The sequence below is a fragment of the Sinohyriopsis cumingii genome, chromosome 18, assembly GCF_028554795.1.
Source record: "Sinohyriopsis cumingii isolate HCF-2022 chromosome 18, ASM2855479v2, whole genome shotgun sequence".
Classification (NCBI taxonomy): domain Eukaryota; kingdom Metazoa; phylum Mollusca; class Bivalvia; order Unionida; family Unionidae; genus Sinohyriopsis; species Sinohyriopsis cumingii.
Window position 1 is genome coordinate 53,320,538 of NC_142978.1, and position 27,419 is coordinate 53,347,956.

Here is a 27,419-nt window from a genome sequence, read left to right on the forward strand (position 1 = left end):
ATAATTGTCACAAATGCATTTTTCAAAGAGGCATCCCCATGAACTCAAGTACAGAAGAAGATGTATTTTGTGTGCAAAACCAAACTGGGCATAAAAAATAATTATCTCGACATTAAACCAAGGAAATATACCATAAAAAATATTTGTTTTTAACATTATATCAACTTATGAAATATTGTAATTTATATACACAGAAGATGAACTGATGTGACAACACTATGTCCTCTGTCCATTTTAGGTAGTGGACTGATGGGGACAAAACTATGTTCTCTGTCCATTTTAGGTAGTGGACTGATGGAGACAAAACTATGTCATCTGTCCATTTTAGGTAGTGGACTGATGGGGACAAAACTATGTCCTCTTTCCTTTTTAAATAGCTGACTTAGGGAATTAACAAAACTATGTCCTGTCCATTTAGATAATTGACTGAGAGGACAACAGTATGCCCTCTGTCCATTTTAGATAGTGAAATGAGAGTACTTTACAATGTCCTCTGTCAATTTTAGGTAGTGAACTGACAGGACAAAACTATGTCCCTCTCCATTCTTGGTATTGGTCTGAGGGGACAATATGTCCTCTGTCCATTCAAGTTAGTGGACTGAGGGCACAATACAATGTTCTCTGTCCATTCTAGGTAGTGGTCTGAGGGGACAATATAATGTCCTCTGTCCATTCAAGGTAGTGGTCTGAAGGAACAATATAATGTCCTCTGTCAATTTTAGGAAGTTTTCCTTGGTATATATGAAAATCATTAACTAAAGTGAGCTTAGAAAATCTAAATAATATACAGATTTGCTATGAGAGGGAAGAACACATTGAACTCGAGAGTATTTTCTGTACACACACTTTATTTCAAACAAAAATGAAAGATCTTAAATTTAAATTAAATTAATCCTTACCTCAGTTTTCCTTAACATGTGTAATCCTGAATTTTGGGAGGGCTTTTTTGCCAGTGGTAAACATGACTTTTGATGAATTTAGCTTAAATTATTCATTTATGCTGCATAACTTTTGCGTCTCTCTTTCAAAAGAATAAGTCTATTGTAACAGTTCTGTCAATATTTCTAGAAACAGCTTAGACGTTTTCACAACTTCCTAAAATTCTTCTCAAACAAAAACTTAAGAAAATGGACATATCCATGGTTATTACTATAAATCCACTATTTCATGGTATACCAAATTTCATGGTTGCCTCCAAACCACCAATTTGAAGCTCCAACCATCAATAATCTTTCTGTAGTAATGACAAGACACATTCCCTGATCAACAAAGATGTCATTTTTCATAAAATTAGGAAATATGAAACTCAAAAAAATAAATGACAGTATTGTAAATTCACTATTTTTTGTGGGCTATCAGTCTTCATGGACTTCATGGTTCAGTTATAAACACTTAAAGAGCAAACTTTCTCTTCTGAAAAACCTGTGATGGCCATCCTAAACAGCAACAAAAATGAACTGATGAAAATCGCTTTTTTTTTAAAATTCCAAAATGGAGACCCATGAAAATAAAGCACAGTATTATACTGAAATGAAACTGTCTCTGATTTAAAGGGTTAATTAGCTTAGGACTATTCCATTTAAACATACATGGTACCCAAGGAAGGCACTTAAAAAAAAATATATGCCAGGGTACTCATATTACCCAAAGAGTTCATCTGAAAACAATACAAAATTCTAAATTGCATCTATGGGTGACTATTCTACATTAAAAGTACCTTCCCTGGGTCCCGTGTATATTTTACTGGAACAGCCCTCAGATAAAGCAAACCATAGAAAATCTGTATAACCATATTAAAACTATATTATAAACATAATTATGGTTTAAAACTTTTCATGAAAATTGTATTCATATGCATTACAATGTTCCTCATAATACTTAAAAAACTTCACAAGAAAAAGTTCAAGCAAAGAAAAATACACCAAGAACGGTGATGAATAAAATGGATTATATCAAAATCTGGTTAGGATATCCAACCTTATACAAGTTACATAAGAGTAAAAATAGTATCGAGCTTTTAAAAAAAAATTTTCTTAAAAACTTGGAATAAAAATGGAAAATATAAAGCTTGATGAGATCAGCACAACTGTGATAACTAATGACTGGAAATTCTGCTGTCTTGTATGATGGTGACATATCATTTGTGTAAAAAAATACTGACATTAGAAGATATGAAGAAAAAATACGTGAGTTAGAAATTAATGCAACATTCATAAACTTAATTTTTCTATTTCCTGATATGGTGATTGTCCCAGTTTAATTTTTCTATTTCCAGGTATCACTATTATCTCAATTTACATACATTTCTGTTTTTAGAGTGAAAAAAAGTAAGAATAAAACATCATCTTCTAAAATAAAATACCAAAAAACATTTGCATAATGTCAGAATGAGTGACAAAACTAGAAATGAGTCCATTTGCCACAGATGTTCTTGCCAGTATTATGGTATTAAAGGCCAAAATTTAGGTACCATTTTGCTGGAAAATGATAAATGCAGAGTTGACCAAAGTCTTCTTAACACAAGCCACATATCAAATTTAATTTCAATCCATCAAGTCTTTCAAAGGTTACCTAGTAGAAAGAACACTGAAGGGCAAATGTCTAAGTGTAACAGAGGCATTACTGTGTAACAGTTTTCTGGAAAACGCTGAAACTGGAACTTGACCTAGGTCATAATATAAAGCCTCATAGCAAATCTGATTTCAATATATTAAGTTCTTCAAATATTACTGAGCGGAATTTAAACTGATGGGCAATGTTCTGCATCATATTGGGGCCATTACTCAATAAAATGTTGCCAGTATGGGTGAAAATTCATCATGGCTTTGATCTTTTTAATGTAAGCATCATATCACTGGATTTCAAAACATTATGTCCACCATATTTTATCTAGATGACATAAAGGGAAAGACAAACATAGGTAGCACTAATTGCCCATCCAATGATATGACATGGGTATGAAAATAATGTTAACAGAAACAAAATTTACATGCTCAATTTCAGGAGAGAAAACAAGTCATCTGGTCCCTTTTCTAAAGACCCCTACTGATTGAACCCTTTGGGCCAGGAATCTGACTCTCTATACTATTTAATGTAGTATCCAGTATTAAATGAGACTAAAATCATGCAAACCCAAATGTTCGTACCAAATTGCATCTGAAAATGTTGCACGTTTCTTGTCAAGATATAAAGTTAACTGCCATGAATCACAACTCTACCCAAAATAGTTTGGGAGACCCTTCAAATCCTGCTTTATTTAACCAGTTTATTGGCAGACTGTTAACTACAAGATTTTAGTTGTTGCACTAACCCGAGTTGTTTGATTGCTTTTTAATACCTTGCTTGTTTTTTGTATTGTACTGTGAGGTATTCCCATCAATTATTCTATGTGTGTAAGTGAATTAAAAAGAAGACATCACTTATATCCCCTACCTCATGAAAATGATGATGACGATGATGATTTATATCAAAGCAAAAGGTACATCTCAACTAAAAGAGTCAGTGGCCAATCCATTTGGAATCATACCTTCAATTCCGAATGTGATTACCTGGCACAATTATAAACTCGCTGAAAATTATGTAACCCCTTCTTACTTTAAAAATTTCAAATCATACGTTGCTCCATCTATGCAAGTTTTTTTAATTTGGTAAAATATAGCTGATAGCAAATGTGATGGTAAATCTTGATTATATTTTAAAGACACAAGCAGACTTTTATACATGATGAGCTGAACAGATGTGACATGGACTCTAACACAGGTAAAAATAAAGTCAGTGCATTTACATACCTTTGAAAGAACCTACTGCTATAATGGCTACAGTTAAAATAATGGGATAAAAAACAACCTTGACAAAATTATCTGAATCACAATAATAGCAGACACTTATAAATTCTATCCCTTTTTATTCAATGCCAAACATTTCATGTGTAAATGAGTTAACTTGATTAGATTTTTGTGCCATTAAGATGATTTGTTCCAACTTTATCAGGTTTTTAAACTTCTCGATGTGAGGGAAGAGGGGATGTGTATGAAGTTGGGGCAAAAATGTTTTACCAATACAAGCCTAGCCATTTCTGCATTATTTATACTTCACATAGCAGTACTAAAAGCAAATAAAACACACCAGTACAAATTTGTTTCTGTTGATTAATATTAAGCAATTGCCTTTGAACAGGAACATTTTTGCTGATACTGTTCCTTTCATTGGAATCACTTTAAAAAAAAAAAATTTCACATCTGAATTTGACAGCTAAGGTTTATGTAATAGGACATCATAATGCTGTCAGTAGTTCATATCACAGTATGCAAAGATAACTAAAATGATGCTGTCAGGAGTTCATATCACAGTATGCAATGATAACTTAAATGATGCGGCTTCAGACAGGGTGAATGAAGATGTACTGCATCAGTATACATGGTCCTTTACATCAGCAATGTTTTGCAGGAAGACAGTCTTTCTCTGAAAGATTAAATATATTATTTGAGTGGGGAGTCAATAATGGCAGGGTCTATCCTTGAACATATAGGGGAGAATTATCTGCTCTATTTGGAAGAAAGTTGGGAATTTATTAAGCAATGAGGGGATTTAATAAAGCCGTACAATTAGGGATGGATGGAAATTGTGATGTATGATTTTGATAAACATTTGGTTAATATTTTGGTGCAATTATTTCAGTTTGAATTCTGCCATCATGCATCCTATAACAGATCCTAGACTTTAGTATTTTACATGTCAGTTTAGAGCACAGTGTATCCTGACATTAATATTCATTTTCATGAATCAATCCACAGTGTATCCTGACATTAATATTCATTTTCATTAATCAATCCATGGTGAATCCTGACATTAATATTCATTTTCATTAATCAATCCACAGTGTATCCTGACATTAATATTCATTTTCATGAATCAATCCACAGTGTATCCTGACATTAATATTCATATTCATTAATCAATCCACAGTGTATCCTGGCATTAATATTCATTTTCATGAATCAATCCACAGTGTATCCTGACATTAATATTCATTTTCATTAATCAATCCACAGTGTATCCTGACATTAATATTCATATTCATGAATCAATCCACAGTGTATCCTGACATTAATATTCATTTTCATTAATCAATCCACAGTGTATCCTGACATTAATATTCATATTAATTAATCAATCCACAGTGTATCCTGACATTAATATTCATTTTCATGAATCAATCCACAGTGTATCCTGGCATTAATATTCATATTCATTAATCAGTCCACACTGTATCCTGACATTAATATTCATATTCATTAATCAATCCACATTGTATCCTGACATTAATGTTCATATTCATTAATCAATCCAGTGTATCCTGACATTAATATTCATTTTCATTGATCAATCCACAGTGAATCCTGACATTAATATTCATATTGATGAATCAATCCACAGTGTATCCTGACATTAATATTCATTTTCATGAATCAATCCACAGTGTATCCTGACATTAATATTCATATTCATTAATCAATCCATAGTGTATCCTGACATTAATATTCATTTTCATTAATCAATCCACAGTGTATCTGACATTAATATTCATTTTCATTAATCAATCCCCAGTGACACCATTCTTATGAGATAATATGGCAAAGTCCAGAATGTGACCTTCAGAGAGAGGTTGTCTGAGCAAAAACCTAGGTATCAATCACATAAAAGAGGTTGAATTTTGCAGTTGCCATAGAAGCGGGTCAGATAAATGTATACATGTCAACTATGGAAGTCAAATTTTTAATAACCAAGACATTTATAAACCATGGAAGTCAAGTTAATGGCGAATTGCATTTTTATGACTCTTTATCTGCGAAGCATAGAATGTTACATGGAGGTTAGGAAAAATAAAAATTGTACACCAGCAAGTTGTAACTTTATTTTCTGACATTAGTAACCAAGATAAAGAACCACAGAGCTAAATGTCATGGAAGTAGATTCCAACTTATAAAAATGCAGGAAGCTTGAAACATATAAATTCACATATGCAGCTTTACTTTGTAACCAGACAGCAATTTATTCCCTTGTCTAGGAGTCCACTGCATCAAATCTTTCCAACACTCCCTGTTACCTGTTAAATATCAATTCCTCTTAGAATACATAACTTAGCAGCACAGTGGCTGTTGAACGCCTGATTCATGTATGAAGACCATCCAACACTGAATTGCAAGTTGTACTATTTTTCTCCATCACAGCTAGTAAGGTCATAAGATTTAAAAAAATGTATAACAAATGGTTGGCCCAGAATAAATGAAACAATGAAAACAGACGTATATCGCTTTAAATAAGTACCTCTTTAAATTCATTATTTCCTGAAGCTATGTTTGCTTGGGAGTTAGTGTACTAGACATGCAACCAGAAGGTTGTGTGTTCAGATCCGATGGTAACTGGATTAGCCTGGGTTTACTATCATGGTGAGCCCACTGGGCAGGGCACTTAACCCATGATGACTGCATTGGCCTGGGTTGACTATCATTGTGCTCCCAGGGTAGCCAAGCACTTAACCCATGATGACTGCATTGGTCTGGGTTGACTATCACAATGATAGTCAACCCAGGCCAATGCAGTCATCATGGGTTAAGTGCCCTGCCCAGTGAGCTCACCATAATATTTCCCATGGTAGCAAACCCATGATGACTGCATTGGTCTGGGTTGACTATCATTGTGTTTCCAGGGTAGCCAGTCACTTAACTCATGATGACTGCATTGTCCTGGGTTGACTATCATTGTGTTCGCAGGGTAGCCAATCACTTAACCCATGATGACTCCATTGACCTGGGTTATCTATCATTGTGTTTCCAGGGTAGCAAACCCATGATGACTGCATTGGCCTGGGTTGTCTATCAGTGTGTTCCCTGGGTAGCAAATGCATGATGACTGCATTGGCATGGTTTGATTATCACTGTGTTCCCATGGTAGCAAAGCAATTAACAGCTATTGCATTGGCACAAAATTAATTTTTGTCTAGCTGTGCCAAAAAACACAAAACCAAACCATTATTTTCTAACTAATTAATATTTAATTTAGAGAAAACACTGTGATGTTATCATACTTACGTTGTTGTCCGGCAAACAGCGGCCAAGGGCCTCTAACAGCAACTTCTCCTCTTTGACAGCCTTGACATAATCCTCAAGGGACAAGCGTCCATCATGATCACTGTCCTGCAAGCAAAGATGGTACATGGAAATATGTCAGCACAAAAAGATTATTTTAAAGGATTCAAAACATCATTAAACTTGATTACACATTGCATGAACGGCAAAATAGCAAAACAAATTTCATTCATGCATAGTAAATAATATTTTTTTCAAGCACATTGACTGAAGAATCATGTCAAACATATTCAGTTCTAATAATTACACAGTTATGTAAATAGCAATGAATCTCAGGAAATAATTAACAGGACTATATCTTAACCATTGTTCACAAATACTGGCAATAAACACAAGCAGAATGTATGAATACATACATAGCAACTCTCTGATGTTATGAACTAATACTTTCTAGTATTCTGTATTACTCGATGCAGTTCTAACCAATCAAAAGCCTTGTTACAAAAGCTTGGGGTAAATATATTTCACATGCATAAAATTCTTGAAACCTTAATGAGCTGAACAATTATATATGCAAAGATATTATTTAAATTAAAATATTTTAACTAAAAGCATTATTAACATGTGGGAATGAGCACATTACATTTTTATGTGACTGAACAAAATGGTAAATTAATTTAAAACTGAATGATGTTGTAATACTGCACAATTAAAGGTTTTTGAGATCAATGAACCTGTGATAGATGATATTAGCCTACATGAAGGCAGATGCCAATATATACGTACTGGAGCAGAATAAAACAATATTGCTTGTAATTGTTTTATTAACATTATATCCTATAATGTAAAAAATTGCGATTGAGTGCAATATGTCCTTTTGCAGATTTGAAATCACTCAGGAAACCAACATGTTGTATTACTGGTGTGAATGTGTAAGCTCTTTAGCCAATTTGAATTTAGATTAACTTATATGACAATAAATAAAATTGCTTAACATCTTTTTCTTTACTATACACATGTCAAAAATACTTGCTTTCACTAACATCATTTGCTTTTTCTACAGAATGCAGTGTAATATGAGTCAGCATAATGCAATTTCAACTGAATAAAGAACCATAACTTAGTCAAAATAAAGAACCTTAACTCAGTAAAAACAAAGGAACCTAACTCAATTAAAACAAAGGACCATAACACAGTCAAAATTTGTCAATTAAAAATGAAAATCTAACCACTGTCAGGTTATCTCTGAAAAAGAATGTATAAATAAAGAACTATTTTTTGAGATCTTGCAACAGACAATTTTTGTGATCTCACTGACAAATTTTGTGAGAAAACTGACAGTTTGTGAGCTAAAGGTTGGAGTATGAAAAGAAAAATGGATAGAATAATTGTCATTCTAATGAATATGACAATCTCTCAAGAAGGGATTAATAATATACAACTGACAGTGTCCTATTTCAAAAAGTAATGTCAGTGTGTATTTGACAGTTATTAAGATGCGAAACTATCATTGAGGTGTGAGCGACTGAATGCATGTACACTGAAACTATCACTCATATGAACTGAGGTGTAAGCAACTGAATGCATGTACAGTGACACTATCACTCATTTAAACTGAGATATGAGCGACTGAATGCATGTACAGTGACACTATCACTTATATAAACTGAGGTGTAAGCAACTGAATGCATGTACAGTGACACTATCACTCATTTAAACTGAGGTGTAAGTAACTGAATGCATGTACAGTGAAACTATCACTCATTTAAACTGAGGTGTGAGCAACTGAATGCATGTACAGTGAAACTATCACTCGTGTAAACTGAGGTGTAAGCAACTGAATGCATGTACAGTGAAACCAACACTCATTTAACCTGAGGTGAGAGCTACTGAATGCATGTACAGTGAAACTATTGCTCATTTAAACAGGCTGAGCGACTGAATGCATGTACAGTGAAACTATCACTCATTTAAACTGAGACATGAGCTACTGAATGCATGTACAGTGAAACCATCATGTAAGCTGAGGTGTAAGTAACTGAATGCATGTACAGTGAAACTATCATGTAAGCTGAGGTGTAAGTAACTGAATGCATGTACAGTGAAACTATCACTCATTTAAATTGAGGCATGAGCTACTGAATGCATGTACAGTGAAACCATCGCTCATTTAAACTGAGATGTGAGCTACTGAATGCATATGCAGTGAAACTATCGCTCATTTAAACAGGTTAAGTGACTGAATGCATGTACAGTGAAACTATCACTCATTAAAGCTGAGGCATGAGCTACTGAGTGTATGTACAGTGAAACTATCACTCATATAAACTGAGGTGTAAGCAACTGAATGCATATGCAGTGAAACTATTGCTCATTTAAACAGGTTGAGCGACTGATGGCATGTACATGTACAGTGAAACTATCATTTAAGCTGAGGCATGAGCTACTGAATGTATGTACAGTGAAACTATCACTCATGTAAACTGATGTGTAAGCAACTGAATGCATGTACAGTGAAATTATCACTCATGTAAGCTGAGGTGTGAGCTACTGAATGCATGTACAGTGAAACTATCACTCATTTAGACTGATGTATGGGCTACTGAATGCATGTACAGTGAAAATATTGCTCCTTTAAACAGGTTAAGTGACTGAATGCTTGTACAGTGAAACCATCACTCATTTAAACAGGTGTGAGCAACTGAATGCATGTACAGTGAAACCTTCACTCATTTAAACTAAAGCATGAGCGACTGAGTACAGTGAAATGGAGCTAGAATATGCCTTACTATAAAACAAATTCAGCTATAGCATGATGGGGTCAGAACTCTTGAAACTTTATGAAACTTCACCAGTTTCTCAAATCAATATAAACCTTTTGTGCCAGGACAAATATTATAAGTTTGATGTAATAATATGGAAAGATGTGTTGTATTCTTGAAGACAAATGATAACATTACTTTTTCACAAATTTTGGAAAGACATTGTCACCTTTAAAAGCAAACAATTAATAATCTAATTGTTATTGAACCATCAACAATAAAGTCAGTAAGTCTCTGTTTTCATCTTCAATGCTTGCAGTTTACAATTCTTGCTTATTTACAGGTAAACGATAACCAACATAAGTTTGCTTATTTGTCTGGCATATACAATCAAGCACCAATCAGTGTGGAGGTCTATAAATCAATTAATATACCTACCTATTTAAGAGACAAAACAGACAAATAATGCTTGCTCAATCAACCATCAAACATGCTTCCCAAACAATTCATTGTTGAAATAAGTTTATGACTGGAAATTCAGAGCAGTTTTGGTCATTGCACAGAAGATAATATACCTATAACCCCTTCCCCTTCATCTTGCCCTGGTTAATTCCAAAATAAATATATCCCCACATTATATCTTTCCTGTAAGTTTGAAGTTATCCACATCCTTAAGATCTGACTTGATCCTTTTTATTTTCTTAAAATGAAGCCAGAAATGCAAATACCTGCAACAGATCACAAGGATATACAGCCATTTGTCATTGTAATGAATGACTCAACTGTGTTTGGAAATCACTCTTTATCCAAGAAATAAAATAGATTTTGTGTGCAATATCTAACAGATCAACTCCTGAGTATTGACATTATCTTTCTTACTTGACCAGAACAGGGCAATTCATATAGTCTTAATCTGTCTGAAATAACTACAAACTACTTCCCCCACACCTGTACTTAGGTGCTATCCTATGAAATAATATTCCAAAAAGGAAATTCAAAATGCTCAAACTACACAATCCTTTCAAGAAAGGCTGACTGTTTGGATGAAATTCAACATGCTCAAACTACACAATCCTTTCAAGAAAGGATGACTGTTTGGATGAAATTCAACATTCAACTACACAATCCTTTCAAGAAAAGATGACTGTTTGGATGAAATTAAAAATGCTAAAGCTACACAATCCTTTCACGAAAGAATGACTCTTTGGATGAAATTAAACATGCTAAAACTACATAATCCTTTCAAGAAAGGATCATTGCCTGGATGAAATTAAACATGTTCAAACTACACAATCCTTTCACGAAAGGATCATTGCCTGAATGAAATTAAACATGTTCAAACTACACAATCCTTTCAAGAAAGGATGACTGATTGGATGAAATTAAACATGCTCAAACTACACAATCCTTTCAAGAAAGGATCATTGCTTGAATGAAATCAAAGACGCTCAAACTGCACAATCCTTTCATGTAAAGATGATTTCTTGGATGAAATATAGATATCCTGTCTCCACTTCCTGCTGATGTTTCCATGTAAATCTGAACATAAATGTCATGTTTTTGTTGTATATTGTTATATTATCAGATTAAGTGTGCAGACACAGTAAGAAACATGTTTTCTGTATATGTTTTTGATTTTATGTGCAATGTTTAGGTGTGAATGTGGACTTTATGTTTTTGAAAAATACTGTATAAGACAGAGGGCTATAAGCTATGTTAGTTCATAATAACTACCTGAGTTATCCTCATACAACAAATACATAATTACTATTCCTAATTTCAACTGAGGCAGTGTTATGTCTGCTGAACTGATTGTCTCATGTACATTTGAGGTAGTTTTACTCCTCCTCCCAGGGCCCAGAGTGGCCGAGTGGTCTAAAGCTCTCTCCGTTACGGATCACTGCCATCTCACCTCTGTCTGCGTGGGTTCAAGTCTCAGATTCGGCCAATGTGGGTATGTGAGGAAGCCTGCCAGTAGCTTCTCATGGGTCGGTGGTTCTTTCTGGGGGTTTTCCTGGGTTCTTCCTCGACTATTAATACTGGCCGCCATGTATAGCCTAGCGTGTGCTGAAAAATGGCATTAAATCCTACAACAACAACAACTCCTCCTTTCTCATGTACATTACAATGGGGTTTTATTCCTATTGAATTGATTGTCTCACGAACATTACAAGACAGTTTTATGTCTGTTGAATTGACTCATGTATATTATAAGGTGGTTTTATGTCTGCTGAAATGATTGTCTCATTTACGTTATATGGTAGTTTTCTTCCTGCTTTTTCATATACATTATAAAGCAGTTTTTTGTCTGTTGAATTGATTGTCTCATGTACAGTTTTATGCCTGTTGAATTGACTCATGTACATTATAAGTGTATGAATTTCAGTAAAAGTATCTTTCTAGCATAACATGTTTATTTACAAAAATTCCCAATTTATCATTCAAGTGTAATGACATGTTTCTTTATTGATATTCCCAATGTATCATTCAAGTGTAAAGACATGTTTCTTTACTGATATTTCAATGTCTCATTTAAGTGTAATGACATGTTTCTTTATTGATATTTCCAATGTCTCATTCAATTGTAATGACATGTTTTATTATTGATATTTCAATGTCTCATTCAAGTGTAATGACATGTTTCTTTACTGATATTTCCAATGTCTCATTCAAGTGTAATGACATGTTTCTTTATTGACATTTCCAATGTCTCATTTAAGTGTAATGACAAGTTTCTTTACTGATATTTCCAATGTCTCATTCAATTGTAATGACATGTTTCATTATTGATATTCCCAATGACTCATTCAAGTGTAATGACATGTTTCTTTATTGATAATTCCAATGTCTCATTCAAGTGTAATGACATGTTTCTTTATTGATAATTCCAATGTCTCATTCAAGTGTAATGACATGTTTCTTTATTGATATTCATAATGTCTCATTTATGCAATTTACAAACGCAGGTACAATGAAACAAAATCAAAATTTAACCTTACCATTTTCTTTATTATAATTTCAACCAGATCTTTGGGCATCTCATCCGGGTCTTCCTCATGAGTAATCTATGTGGTAAAGTAAAATTCATTTAATAGATGTAAATGAATTTAGGTATTTGTTCACCATTGTTTTGATGTGAAAGTTGACACTCAAGAGTTTCAATTACAGTGTTCCCCTCATTATAATGTACCTTAGGTTGGCATGGTTCCTCATATAACAAGGTATAGTAATCCCATTTCTGTATGAATGTAGTTTTAACATTGATCATACCTCAAGATAAGGCAACCTCACTCATAAGGCAGTATACTTATATGACTTTCTTAAATATAATGTTACCTCACTTATAATGCAGTATACTTATATGATTCCCTTAAACATAAGACAACCTTAGTAATAAGCCAATACACTTATATGGCTCCCTTAAATATGACATAACCTCACTTATAAGGCAGTACAATAAAATGTTATATTCAATATAATGCAACCTCACTTATAAGGCAGTACAATATATAGCTCCGTTAAATATAATGCAACCTCACTTATACATGGCTCTCTTAAACATAGCTCCCTTAGATATAATGTGACCTCAATTAAAAGGCAGTGCATATATATGGTTCCCTTCAATACATAGTAACCTTATGTATAAAGCAACAGCTCCTTTGAATATAAGCCAACCAGTCTAATAATAGCTTCCAAAAATATATGGTGATCTCATTTATAAGACAGCCCACATATATGAATCCCTTAAATATAATGTAAACTCACTTATAAGGCAGTGCACTTATAAGCATTTTGTTGAATGCCCATGATATTACTGGCAACTTATCTTGAAAACTATTACTAGTCCCACCACTGGTCACATAAATCTAGTGCAATTTACAGATAAACTGCATCAAACACATTGTCGAATTTAACACCATACCAATCCATATCTACAGTGTATGTCAATGTTTCCATGCTGGTGCATTTACTCATCTTAAATTAAATATTATTTATTGTTCTAAAATTTAATACTAATAGGGATTAAACAAAGTTTATTTAATCCTGATTATTGAATGTTCTGATAGTTGAATATTCTGCACCTCAACTGTTATCAAGAAACTTCCCTATGAAAATTACTGATAGTATATAACCTTATAGCAAGTCCATGTTATATGACTACATCCTAGAACAGACTATGTCATATTACTGCTTCACAGAATAGATGATGTCATGTAACTACTTCACAGAGAAAACCATATTATATAACTATTTCACAGAGAAAATCATGTTATATAACTACTTCACTGGAAAAAAGATGTTATATAACAAAAAAAACAAACATGTTATATAACTACTTCAGAGTAGACCGTGTTATATTACTACTTCCTATAACAGACCATGTTATATAACTACTTCAGAGTAGACTGTGTTATATTACTACTTCCTATAACAGATCATGTTATATAACTACTTCAGAGCAGACTGTGTTATATTACTACTTCCTATAACAGATCATGTTATATAACTACTTCAGAGTAGACCATGTTATATTACTACTTCCTATAACAGATCATGTTATATAACTACTTCACAGAGGAGACCATGTTATATTACTACTTCAGAGTAGACCGTGTTATATTACTACTTCCTATAACAGACCATGTTATATAACTACTTCAGAGTAGACCATGTTATATTACTACTTCCTATAACAGACCATGTTATATTACTACTTCAGAGTAGACCGTGTTATATTACTACTTCCTATAACAGACCATGTTATATAACTACTTCAGAGTAGACTGTGTTATATTACTACTTCCTATAACAGACCATGTTATATAACTACTTCAGAGTAGACCGTGTTATATTACTACTTCCTATAACAGACCATGTTATATAACTACTTCAGAGTAGACCGTGTTATATTACTACTTCCTATAACAGACCATGTTATATAACTACTTCAGAGTAGACTGTGTTATATTACTACTTCCTATAACAGACCATGTTATATAACTACTTCAGAGTAGACCATGTTATATTACTACTTCCTATAACAGACCATGTTATATAACTACTTCAGAGTAGACTGTGTTATATTACTACTTCCTATAACAGATCATGTTATATAACTACTTCAGAGTAGACTGTGTTATATTACTACTTCCTATAACAGACCATGTTATATAACTACTTCAGAGTAGACCATGTTATATTACTACTTCCTATAACAGACCATGTTATATAACTACTTCAGAGTAGACCGTGTTATATTACTACTTCCTATAACAGACCATGTTATATAACTACTTCAGAGTAGACCGTGTTATATTACTACTTCCTATAACAGACCATGTTATATAACTACTTCAGAGTAGACCGTGTTATATTACTACTTCCTATAACAGACCATGTTATATAACTACTTCAGAGTAGACCGTGTTATATTAGTACTTCCTATAACAGACCATGTTATATAACTACTTCACAGAGGAGACCATGTTTTATGACTACTTCACTGGCTAAATAACCTCTCTAGTTTGCCCCAATATGCAACTCCACGCACTCTAAACAAAACCTGTCTGTGGAAGAAAAACATGAAATCTGATAATGCAGTATTTAAAAAAAAGTTTTCAGGTGAGGTTACTTTGCAAGTGCCAACATACATACCATAACAAGAATGATAATATAACTGATACCAAAAGTGCCAATTGATTACTCAAACAAGCCACATAATATTTCTCCATTACCTTCATTACTCTATATATCTCAGTAACTTTTTTACAACAAAAATGATCAACATTTCTTGGTTTCAGTTTCCTGACCCCAAATACCCACCTTAACCAAACAGTTCTTTAACAACTGGTACATTTCTTCTCTTGATATATAGCCATCACCTCGGAAGCAATACACTCCAAAACAAACTGAAAAAGATATGTTTTGTTTATTTTTGGAAGCACAGAAATCTCAAGAAGTTTGGCAGCTTGTCAATGCACAATTAATTTTACCCCTCATTAAAAAGCTGGCAAAAAATTGTATTATTGAGGTAACCTCATACTGAGGTAGGTCCAATATTAAAACTACATTTATGTGGGCCCTGAGTGGCAGAGTAGTCTAAAGCGCTCTCCGTTATGGATCACTGCCATTTCACCTCTGTATGCATGGATTCAAGTCTCGGATTCAGCCAATGTGGGTATGTGAGAAAACTTGCCAGTAGCTACTCATGGGTCGGTGGTTCTTCCTGGGTTCTTCCTCCACCATTAATACTGGCTGCCATGCATGGCCTATCATGTGCTGAAAAATGGCATTAAACCCTACAACAACAACAGGAAATCTTCAATATTTAGATTCCAACCATATATATGTACAAATAAGTTGAATCCTGCAAACTTGCACAAACCCAGATCTGCCATCGCCTATGGAATTTGTTTTGGAGTAATCAGTGGAACCAAAAATACTGACCCTAACATGCTGGCACATTATGCAACAGCAGATCAGAGTCTCTTTTGTTTGTAGTTGAACCGAACTTATATGCAAGTATATATCATACAATCATTTTCTACTTCACTCTTCACTGATGACATCTGTATTTGCATGATTGATGACCTCTGTATTTGCATGACTGATGACCTCTGTATTAGCATGACTGATGACCTCTGTATTAGCATGATTGACAACATCTGTGTTTACATGATTGATGACCTCTGTATCTGCATGATTGATGACCTCTGTATTTGCATGACTGATGACCTCTGTATTTACATGATTGATGACCTCTGTATTTGCATGACTGATGACTTCTGTATTTATTTGCATGATTGATGACCTCTGTATTTACATGATTGATGACCTCTGTATCTGCATGATTGATGACCTCTGTATTTGCATGACTGATGACCTCTGTATTTATTTGCATGATTGATGACCTCTGTATTTACATGATTGATGACCTCTGTATTTGCATGACTGATGACTTCTGTATTTATTTGCATGATTGATGACTTCTGTATTTACATGATTGATGACCTCTGTATTTGCATGACTGATGACCTCTGTATTAGCATGACTGATGACCTCTGTATTAGCATGATTGATGACCTCTGTATTTACATGATTGATGACCTCTGTATCTGCATGATTGATGACCTCTGTATTTGCATGACTGATGACCTCTGTATTTATTTGCATGATTGATGACCTCTGTATTTACATGATTGATGACCTCTGTATTTGCATGACTGATGACTTCTGTATTTATTTGCATGATTGATGACCTCTGTATTTACATGATTGATGACCTCTGTATTTGCATGACTGATGACCTCTGTATTTATTTGCATGATTGATGACCTCTGTATTTGCATGATTGATGACCTCTGTATTTACATGATTGATGACCTCTGTATTTGCATGACTGATGACTTCTGTATTTATTTGCATGATTGATGACCTCTGTATTTGCTCAATTTGGTGGACAGTACACAAATAATTATCAGAAACAGAATCTTAACTTGTCTATCATAAGCATACATATATTTTTTTTGTACTGAATTTATAAAGTCATTAAAACCCTTAAAAACAAATAATACAATGAAGAGCAAAATATGAATCAAAGTGTCAGGGCAAATGACAAAAAAAATCATTCTCACATTCAGCCTGTTCTTCAAGTGTGCCCTTTAGGAAGACTGACATCCCCAAAACCCATTCTTCTTCATTGATAAAGCCATCATTGTCACCATCAAAGGCCTTAAAAACTGAAAATGGAAATTAAAACATAATTATATTAACTAAAGCACAATATTGGAAATTAAAAAACAAAAATTGAAATTAAAACATAATTGAAATTAAAATTTTTTTTTATACCACTGTGGAAAATATAATGGTAATCCTTCCCCCAAAGGACATAGCTTCACTTGTTGGAAGGTCTACTATTTCTAAAATATACCAATTTATTATATACTTAAGAGTTAAACATTTTTTCAGAGTTTATCATTCTAATATTTTTACATGCTAAAAGTATATTACTGAATTCTAAACTGAAAATACATGATTTCTCATCCTGCTATGTGACACCTGAATGTACCATATATACTTGTATATAAATCAGTTATCCAACTGAAAGCTGTACAAACCAAGCTATGTAATCTGGATATGGAACAACCCAATACAACTAAACCAAAGAGATGCAAGATGCATGTGGAGAATAACCCTATACAAGTAAACCAAAGAGATGCAAGATGCATGTGGAGAATAACCCTATACAAGTAAACCAAAGAGATGCAAGATGCATGTGGAGAATAACCCTATACAAGTAAACCAAAGAGATGCAAGATGCATGTGGAGAATAACCCTATACAAGTAAACCAAAGAGATGCATGATGCATGTGGAGAATAACCCTATACAAGTAAACCAAAGAGATGCAAGATGCATGTGGAGAATAACCCTATACAAGTAAACCAAAGAGATGCAAGATGCATGTGGAGAATAACCCAATACAAGTAAACCAAAGAGATGTAATAGATGCATGTGGAGAACAACCCAATACAAGTAAACCAAAGAGATGTATTAGGTGCATGTGGAGAACAATCCAATACAAGTAAACCAAAGAGATGCAAGATGCATGTGGAGAATAACCCAATACAAGTAAACCAAAGAGATGTAATAGATGCATGTGGAGAATAACCCAATACAAGTAAACCAAAGAGATGTAATAGATGCATGTGGAGAACAATCCAATACAAGTAAACCAAAGAGATGCAAGATGCTGTGGAGAGAAACCCAATATAAGTAAACCAAAGAGATGTAAGATGCATGTGGAGAGAAACCCAATACAAGTAAACCAAAGAGATGCAAGATGCATGTGGAGAATAACCCAATACAAGTAAACCAAAGAGATGTAATAGATGCATGTGGAGAATAACCCAATACAAGTAAACCAAAGAGATGTAATAGATGCATGTGGAGAACAATCCAATACAAGTAAACCAAAGAGATGCAAGATGCATGTGGAGAGAAACCCAATACAAGTAAACCAAAGAGATGTAATATGCATGTGGAGAAAGTACAAACCATTAGAGATAAGCTTGACACCACAATTTCAATTGACTCATTGTCACCATACAGTTGGGATACAGAATTTGAGTGGCAACCATTAGCAGCATTTGAACCTGTCTCTATGGATTTTGTATGTACAATTGTGATGAAGAGTGCACCAAAGTCATGTGAACTTGATTCAATTCCAACATCACTGCTGCTTGAGTGCTTAGATCAGGTATTGCCTTCACTAACTGATGTTATTAATACCTCGCTCTCATCCAGGGAATTCCCATCATTTTTCAAAACTACCACTGTAAAGCCTCTGTTGAAGAAACCAACACTAGACCATAACGATTTAAAGAACTACTGCCCAGTTTCTAATCTCCCGTTCATATAAAAAATCTTAAAAAAGGTTGTTCTATCCCTGCTTGTATCTCATCTAAATTCAAACAGTCTTTTTAGCAATGTACAATCTGCATATCGCCCTTGCCACAGCTCAATTCACAATGCAAAAGAATGCTGTCCATATGACTTTGTTTTCATACTTGGAATAATGAGTATACGATTGTCAGAAGAGGATCGTTAAGTATCTTGCTGGTGTGTACACATGGGTGAGGTCAGATGGTATGTTGGACTAGAGTCCGACAGTGAAATGTAGCACAGAGAACAAATTTTGTGTTTGATTCTGGATCGAATGGATAGCCCGTGTAGGGTCCAGAGCAGCGGGGAGGTGTGCTCTGTTCGTGGTACTCTAAGTATGATCCGAGCAGCTGTGTTTTGAACTTTCTGAAGTTTCTGGAGTAGATATTGAGATGAACCAGACAGAATTGAGTTACAATAGTCCAGTCTTGAAAGTTCTAATGAACACACAATTGTTTTAGTGGCATCAACTGAAAGATACTTGCGAATTGAGCTGATGCATCTCAGCTCAAGATATGCAGCCTTGCATATGTTCATGACATGTTGGTGCAATGTGAGAGTACTGTTCCAGAGTAACACCTAGGTTTCGTACTGATTGTGCACATGTACTAATGGGTGAGGTAGGTTAGGTATGTTGGATTTTACTGCATATATAAAATGCAAAGCATGATCATTTCAGTTGTGAGAATAGTGTTTAAGTGTGATTCACTTTTGAAGGCCAATTAGGAAGCAATTTGCTATCAGCAAAGCCCAACAAAAGTAAAACTTCAGAACTCCTGGTAAAACGGAGTTTTACTTTGTGAAGCATGTCCGTAACAATAAAAAAAATAAAATAATGCAGTAAATTATTTGCACATACTGCAAACATATCAACATACATGAACTTGATTCTGACCAGGATTCACTCAGAGAATCCAGTATTGAAGTTTGAACACCAGGACCATCCAGTCCCTAGTGAGTGTAGTGATGAACACTACTGTCACTTGCATTATCTTTAAACACGCCTTTGAACCCTACTGAATTTATATCCAAACTGTAGCAATTGCAAAGTTGTGTGACAAATAATATTAACATAGGGGAAATATTGGGCATATGGAAATTGGAGTCTGAGGTTGTGGAATTTCAGTCAGGCTCATGATTTTGTTTAAGTCACATGCCCTGGGCCTGTGTCTAAAACAACTTTTCTTCAAGCACTGACATGGAACAAATTTCCAGTAAATCCCTTAGTAGGCATGTTTAGTATCTAATGTCTTCCATAGCAAGAACTATCATTTGTTCACTCTATTTTGATTGGCTAAATGTTCTTTTACCACCCATTATTAAGATCAGAGAAGATCCATCCATTACTGAGGTCTAGGGCACATAACTTGCAAGTGGATACCAGGGCTGGTTTACAAGTGGACTGATCAGTCCTCATGGAAGCAAGCACACTTATGCAGTGGATACACAGTAGGGAAAGATTTAAACCCTTCTTTATTTAAAAAATGCATCCCATTTTATGGATTTCTTCCCAATATTTCCAGTTCTAGAATGTACCTTGTGTCACATTATCCTCACAATCATCTCAAAATATTACTGTCAGCCATGATGTGTCAATGTATTTGATACAAAGTGTCAACCATGATGTGTCAATATATTTTATACAAAGTGTCAGCCATGATGTGTCAATGTATTTGACACAAAGTGTCAGCCATGATGTGTCAATGTATGATACAAAAGTGTCAGCCATGATGTGTCAATGTATGATACAAAGTGTTAGCCATGATGTGTCAATGTATTTGATACAAAGTGTCAGCCATGATGTGTCAATGTATCTCATACAAAGTGTGTTGAAATCATCCTCACACACTTCTCTGCAGACAATAAGTAAAAGCTAAAAATAAGTCAATAAAGAAATAAAGATTTCAATATTACGCATATAATATTTTAATGATGATGGTTCTCGTTCTTCACTAATGTTTAGATGCATTTAATACTGAGTCAATAAATTATCTGCACATATACAAACTTTTATCCATCAGATGATCTTCAGTGATTCCAAAATTCTGGTGCAGAAGATCACGGAATCTATTTCTGTCAATGCCATTACGTACTCGAACTTTCAGCTCATTTGTCTGGGTGGAAACAATCTCCTTGTACATTTGAAGCAATCGTTCTACCTCCTGCTTGGAGACTGAAAAATTGATTTGAAATAAAAATTATTACTGATAATAAAAATTATTACTGATGCATATCAATCCTTGTTATAAAGTGAACTACCGTTGCTTGATGCACATGTGTATATGTAACATGACATCTACGAATACTTAATTTATTACAAGTAGAAAAGAAAAAACACGAGTTTTAGTTATGATGTTTTAATGCAAATGGACAAAAATGTGTTTTGCCTGTTGACAAAACCTGGAAGAGCAACTAAAATTTGGTTTTTTAAGTACCTTATCTTGTATGACTCTTATGATTAAAAAGTGATCCCTAGAATTCTGTTTCTGCAAGGTGGAAACATTTGCTATACTTGAACTAAATATGTCCAGCCCCAACCTGGAACTCTTTAACTCCAGCAATTTATGTACTACTTGATATAAATTTCAGAACAAACGGTGAAGAATATTGTTGTGCTATTCTTAATTTTGCATATCAAGGTATCGTCAAGTGCATGTACTACTACTGTCACCTTAAATAAACCATGGGGATTGCAACAACTAGTGCAGCATTACAAGGAAAGGAAAAACTACCAGTGCATCATCTTTCTTTGGCATTACAAGGCAGGGAAAAACAACTAGTGCATCATCTTTCTCCTAAGTATTACATGAAAGGGAAACACAACTAGCACACCATCTTTCTCTCAGAATTACAGGGAAGGGAAAAACAACTAGCACAGCATCTCTCTCTCAGTATTACAGGGAAGGGAAAAACAACTAGCACAGCATCTCTCTCTCTGTATTACAGGGAAGGGAAAAACAACTAGCACAGCATCTCTCTCTCAGTATTACAGGGAAGGGAAAAACAACTAGCACAGCATCTCTCTCTCAGTATTACAGGGAAGGGAAAAACAACTAGCACAGCATCTCTCTCTCAGTATTACAGGGAAGGGAAAAACAACTAGCACAGCATCTCTCTCTCAGTATTACAGGGAAGGTAAAAAAAACAGAGTCATCCAGAAGTGACTCCAACAACTCAAGTGTTTCATGAAGTGCAATGTGGCTTTAAAGCAGGCAGATCAAAAATGGATATGATCTCCTCCCCATGCCAACAGAAGGAAAATTAAAGAGAACAGCAGAAATCATTCTTCATTAATCTTGTCAACTTCAGCAAGGCATTTGATTTTGCCAGCAAGGTGTGATCTTCCAAGATAATCAGGACAATTGGTTGCCCTTTGAAAATCCTCAGCATGGTACAGTTTGATGACTCTGCTGTTGCTGTTCAGTGCAAGATACTAGGCTATATATGACGGCCAGTAGAAATGGCCATTTATACTGGCCGCCACATGGAGGAAGAACCCAAGAAAACCCTGGAAAGAACCACCGATCAATGAGAAGCTACTGACAAGCTTCCTCACATACCCACATTGGCTGAACCTGAGACTCGAACCCATGCAGACAGAGGTGAGATGGCAATGATCTGCAACAGTGAGTACTTTAGACCACTCGGCCACTCGGGGTCACAGATGGCTCTGCATCCAACAGCTTTGAGACCATGTGTTGAGTGAAACAGTGATGTATCCTGGCACCAAAATCTTCTGTCTTCTTTGTTGCAGGACTCATTAACTATGTGTTTGACACAAAACTGGAAGCTGTCTACCTATACGGGAGGTCCAATGGAAAATTGTACAAACTTGCCTGGCTGAAATCCATGACCAGATTAATTCACATCCTGATCAGAGAACGTCTATCTGCAGACACTATAGGACTAGCTGCCCATGCAAAAAGCTGGCTTCAGAACTTTATAGACTGTCTCTCTGATGCATGCTTCCTGATTCCTCTCACCTTCAGTAACAAGACAATGGTAGTTATGGGACAATGTGTTGCACAGCAACCAGCGATTACCCTCAATAGTTTTCCCATGGAGGCAGATAGGGAGCTCTGCCACCAAGGACCTACAGTGACTGACAACCTGTCAACTGACAAGGAGATAAATGTTAAGATTGGAAAAGTAAGCAACACCTTTAGCAGAATCACAAAACATGCCTCGAAAAACAACAAATTTACTATGACGACTATTATGCTAATCTATTGAACCTGTTTCCTTAATCTTACTGAAAGGCAACAAAATACGGACTACCTACAGATACCAAGAGAAGAAAATCAACAGTTTCTATCTGTATCGCATCCTTGGTACTATATGGAAAGACAAGGCCTCCAATGCTGACATCCTTGCCTAGGACAATCTGTCAAGCATCCCATCACTCCTTAAGCATATATGGATGTACTGGATGCAAGATGGATGTACCATAAAGGACATACTTTGCAGTGAATTTGCCAATGCAGAGAGATAAGTATGGTGCCAAAAATCTCCGCTTTAAAGATGTCTGTAAATATGAAAGATTTTAACATCAGATTGGATGAATAGGAGACACTAGCAAAATGCAGAGGCAACTGGCTCAGCAAGTTCCAGGTTTGAGAGAGCATCATGACAAACAGTGGTTGGACTAACTTCACAGCAAGTGCTAATTCAGAAAGCAGTGTACCAGCCAGGTTCTACCTATCACTTAACACAGCTGTGTCACTTGTGACTGGCTCTGTCATTCCAAAACATGAATTTCATGCAACCACAAGAAAGAAAGAAAAAATTATATAATATAAATTTCCCCTAAAAACTTCTGGACTTGTGAAGTGTTCACAAGATCAGCAACTCTGGAAAATGCAGTAACAAAATGTTTATTGGGTTCTTTTCTAAGATTAAACACACCCAAGTCAAGTAAAATACTTCTGGCAAATGACCAGTTTTCACCATACACAACTGTAACCACAGTGCTAATATCTCGCTAAGTTTCACTTATTTACCACTGAACATCCCTCAAAATATGACAGCTCTGGTGGCCTAAGTGGTTAGATCATCCACCTCAAATGTGTGTGGTTGCAGGTTCAAACCCCAGCCAATTCATACCAAAAACCTGTGAAAAATATGGTACTAACAGTTGCCTCACTAGGGACTCAACAATAAGAAGTTAGTGTTAGGCTGGTCAGCCTGTTGTCAGGGTAATGTGTCTTGGTGGGACATGATGCTACATGTCTGTGGCATGATGTCCCATGCCCGACATCAGTATAAACTGCCACACTGCAGACATCATAGCAATATGACTGAAAAATTGTCAAAACTATGTTAAAAATCCAAATCACACACACCTCACAAGATCAACTTTAAAAGTTGTACAAAACAAGTAAAACTTCAAGTTAGTTTGTGAGTTATTATCCTGATGGTGACAACTGGTACACAAGAAAAAATGGTCCTCGGCCAGTAAGGACAAATGAAATGTATTCATAATCAGATTTTTCAACATTAACATAAGCTCTACTGAATCATTATACAAATTCTATTCGGCTCACCAAGACAACTTTATTTTAAATGTCATTCATAAACCTATCTATGGAATGCACAAAATATTTATCACAGCCACCTTAAAGACTGGTATTTAGTGGCTACAACATATTTAAGTTTTATCCAAAATAATGGTATGTATTGTCAACAGTATTTAAGTTTTACTCCAAAGATGAACAGGTGTTGTCAACAACAGTATTTAAGTTTCACCCTAAAGACCAGTTTTTGTTGTTGGTTGTTGTGTGGTTTAACGCTATTTTTCAGCACACTATAGGCTATGCATGGTGGCCAGTATTAATGGTGGAGGAAGAACCTGGTACAACCCTGGGAAGAACTACCCACCATGGGGAAGTTGCTGACAAGCTTTCTCACATACCCACATTGGCCGAATCCAAGATCCTAACCCATGCAGACAGAGGTGAGATGGCAGTGATCTGTAACGGAGAGCGCTTTAGACCACTCAGCAAATCTGGACCCCATAAAGACTAGTACAATGCTGTCAGGCATTTTTGCACGCATAAGGTTTCCGTCTCCAATACTGAAGCAAAATGCATCCCGAATTTGACCAATTGACAAAAATAAAATACAACAATGCTTACCACTTGAAAAGAGACAATTGTCACCAGAATATTCTGTTAAAAATAATATTAATTTTGGACATTGGAGAACCCCCCTCCCCTGGTGTTTTGTTGACTTGCAATATGTCGGCCTATTCTGCGCACAGCTTTGAAAAGATGTAATGTTTACCCATCAGGCTATAGAAATGAAATATATTACTTTGGACTATTTATGTCAGCAGTTCAGTCGAGTAATTGGGTCAGGTTTATAGTTAGTTTTACAAAATTCAAGGTAAAATACCAATAAATGGCAAAAGATATTAAGCAAACTAAACCGATCTTGTAAAAACGTTAGTAAGGTTCGATGTTTTATAAAAAATAAGCTATAATGTGGAAGAGAAACAACAATGAATAGGATTTAATGTGTTTACAACATCTTGTTGATGGGAAAAAAGTTACTTAAGAATTTAGAAACAGATAATACGCCAGGGAATTTCTTGAGAATTTATGTTCTAGCGGCAAGTTGACACATTTGGTAGAAGACGATTTTGTATGTGTGGGACAACTTCTTGCAAAATTGGAAACTTGGATTAAAATGCAGTGTTGTTTTAAGGTATACATTGCCTCTTTTATATAATGTATTTATTTGTATGATTCTAAAAGATACACAGTAAATCGGATTTTCTGGGTTACCGGTTGAACAAGGTCATGAAGTGGGTTTTCATGTTGACATTTAGAAATCATATTTTCATATTATTTCAAGTCAAAATGCGGGATATTTTTGTGCACATTATGAATATCACTTTCCTTAATTAAAGTATGATTGTTCTTTCTTGATACAAAATGGATTTTTTTAACAAAAATAACATGTAATTCAATGTTTACAGAAATGATGTAACATTGCGCAGAATTACCCGATGCGCAACATTAGCCAACATGGTGTACATATTAGCAACAACATAGAATTAAGTTTCAGCCTAAAGACAGTACATGTTGTCAAGTGCATAGTACGTAAGCAGAAAATTGACCACATGACACAAGATTGATACAATTTGTCAACAACATCATATTTTAAGTTTTGGCCTATAGATGCAAACATATTGTCAAGTGCATAGTATTTTAAGTTTTGGCCTATAGATGCAAACATATTGTCAAGTGCATAGTATTTTAAGTTTTGGCCTATAGATGCGAACATATTGCCAAGTGCATAGTATTTTAAGTTTTGGCCTATAGATGCGAACATATTGTCAAGTGCATAACTATTTTAAGTTTTGGCCTATAGATGCGAACATATTGTCAAGTGCATATTATTTTACATTTTGGCCTATCAGTGGGAACATACTGTCAAATGCATAGTATTTTAAGTTTTAGCCTAAAGACAGTAAGTGTTGTCTACAAAAAAATATCTTAGTTTTCTGCCTAAAGACTGGTATGTGTTGTCAGCAACATTGTATATTAAGTTTCAGCCTAAAGACGAATACCTGTCGTCAACAACATAGTATTTTAAAAGTTCCAGCCTAAAGACGGGTATGTTTTGTCAACAACATAGTATTGAAGCAAAAAATGTATCACAGCCCACCAGACGGTGTTATCAACACATTATTTTAAATTTCAGCCTACATACGTGATACGGTACATTTTGTCAACAGCATAGGATTTAAGTTTCAGCCTAAATAGTTATGTGTTGTCAAGTGCATATTTTTTTTTTTAAAGTTTTAGCCTAAAGACGGCACTTGTCAACAATACAGTATTTTAAATTTCAGCCTAAAGCCGGTTCATATTGTCCAGTGCATATTATTTAAGCTGAAAATAGATCACGGCCCACAAGACAGGTACGTGCTGTCAAAAACATAGTATTTAGAATTTATAGAAAGTTTCTTACAGTGGCATCTCTTGTTTTTACAAAGTAATTCTGCTCTGTTAGCCATTTCTTGTCGTTTTAACCCAAATCTCTTCCCCTTAACTGGCATCTTTTGCTTAAATTTGTTCCGGTTGGCTTCCAGCTCCAAAGTACGGATTGAAATGAACAGTAATT

The 27,419-nt window shown here is 34.9% G+C and overlaps 1 protein-coding gene across 1 annotated transcript; it reads right to left on the minus strand.

Annotated features, from left to right (window-relative positions):
* Positions 1-830: 830 nt before the first annotated feature.
* Positions 831-27,419, minus strand: LOC149776657 (calaxin-like). Its single transcript, XM_089941186.1, has 7 exons — positions 27,267-27,419; positions 21,301-21,465; positions 17,485-17,589; positions 15,674-15,759; positions 12,850-12,915; positions 7,092-7,196; positions 831-4,461 (listed from the first exon to the last, which is right to left on the minus strand). The coding sequence occupies exons 1-7, from the start codon at positions 27,352-27,354 to the stop codon at positions 4,408-4,410; spliced, it is 669 nt and encodes a 222-aa protein (XP_089797312.1). The 5' UTR covers positions 27,355-27,419; the 3' UTR covers positions 831-4,407.

Coding starts and splice junctions, on each gene's coding strand:
- LOC149776657 (XM_089941186.1), bottom strand. CDS start 27,354: ATGCCAGTTAAGGGGAAGAGATTTGGGTTAAAACGACAAGAAATGGCT. Junction 21,466..27,266: donor TAAAAACAAGAGATGCCACT/GTAAGAAACTTT, acceptor TCAATTTTTCAG/TCTCCAAGCAGGAGGTAGAA. Junction 12,916..15,673: donor TAAAGAACTGTTTGGTTAAG/GTGGGTATTTGG, acceptor TTTACCACATAG/ATTACTCATGAGGAAGACCC.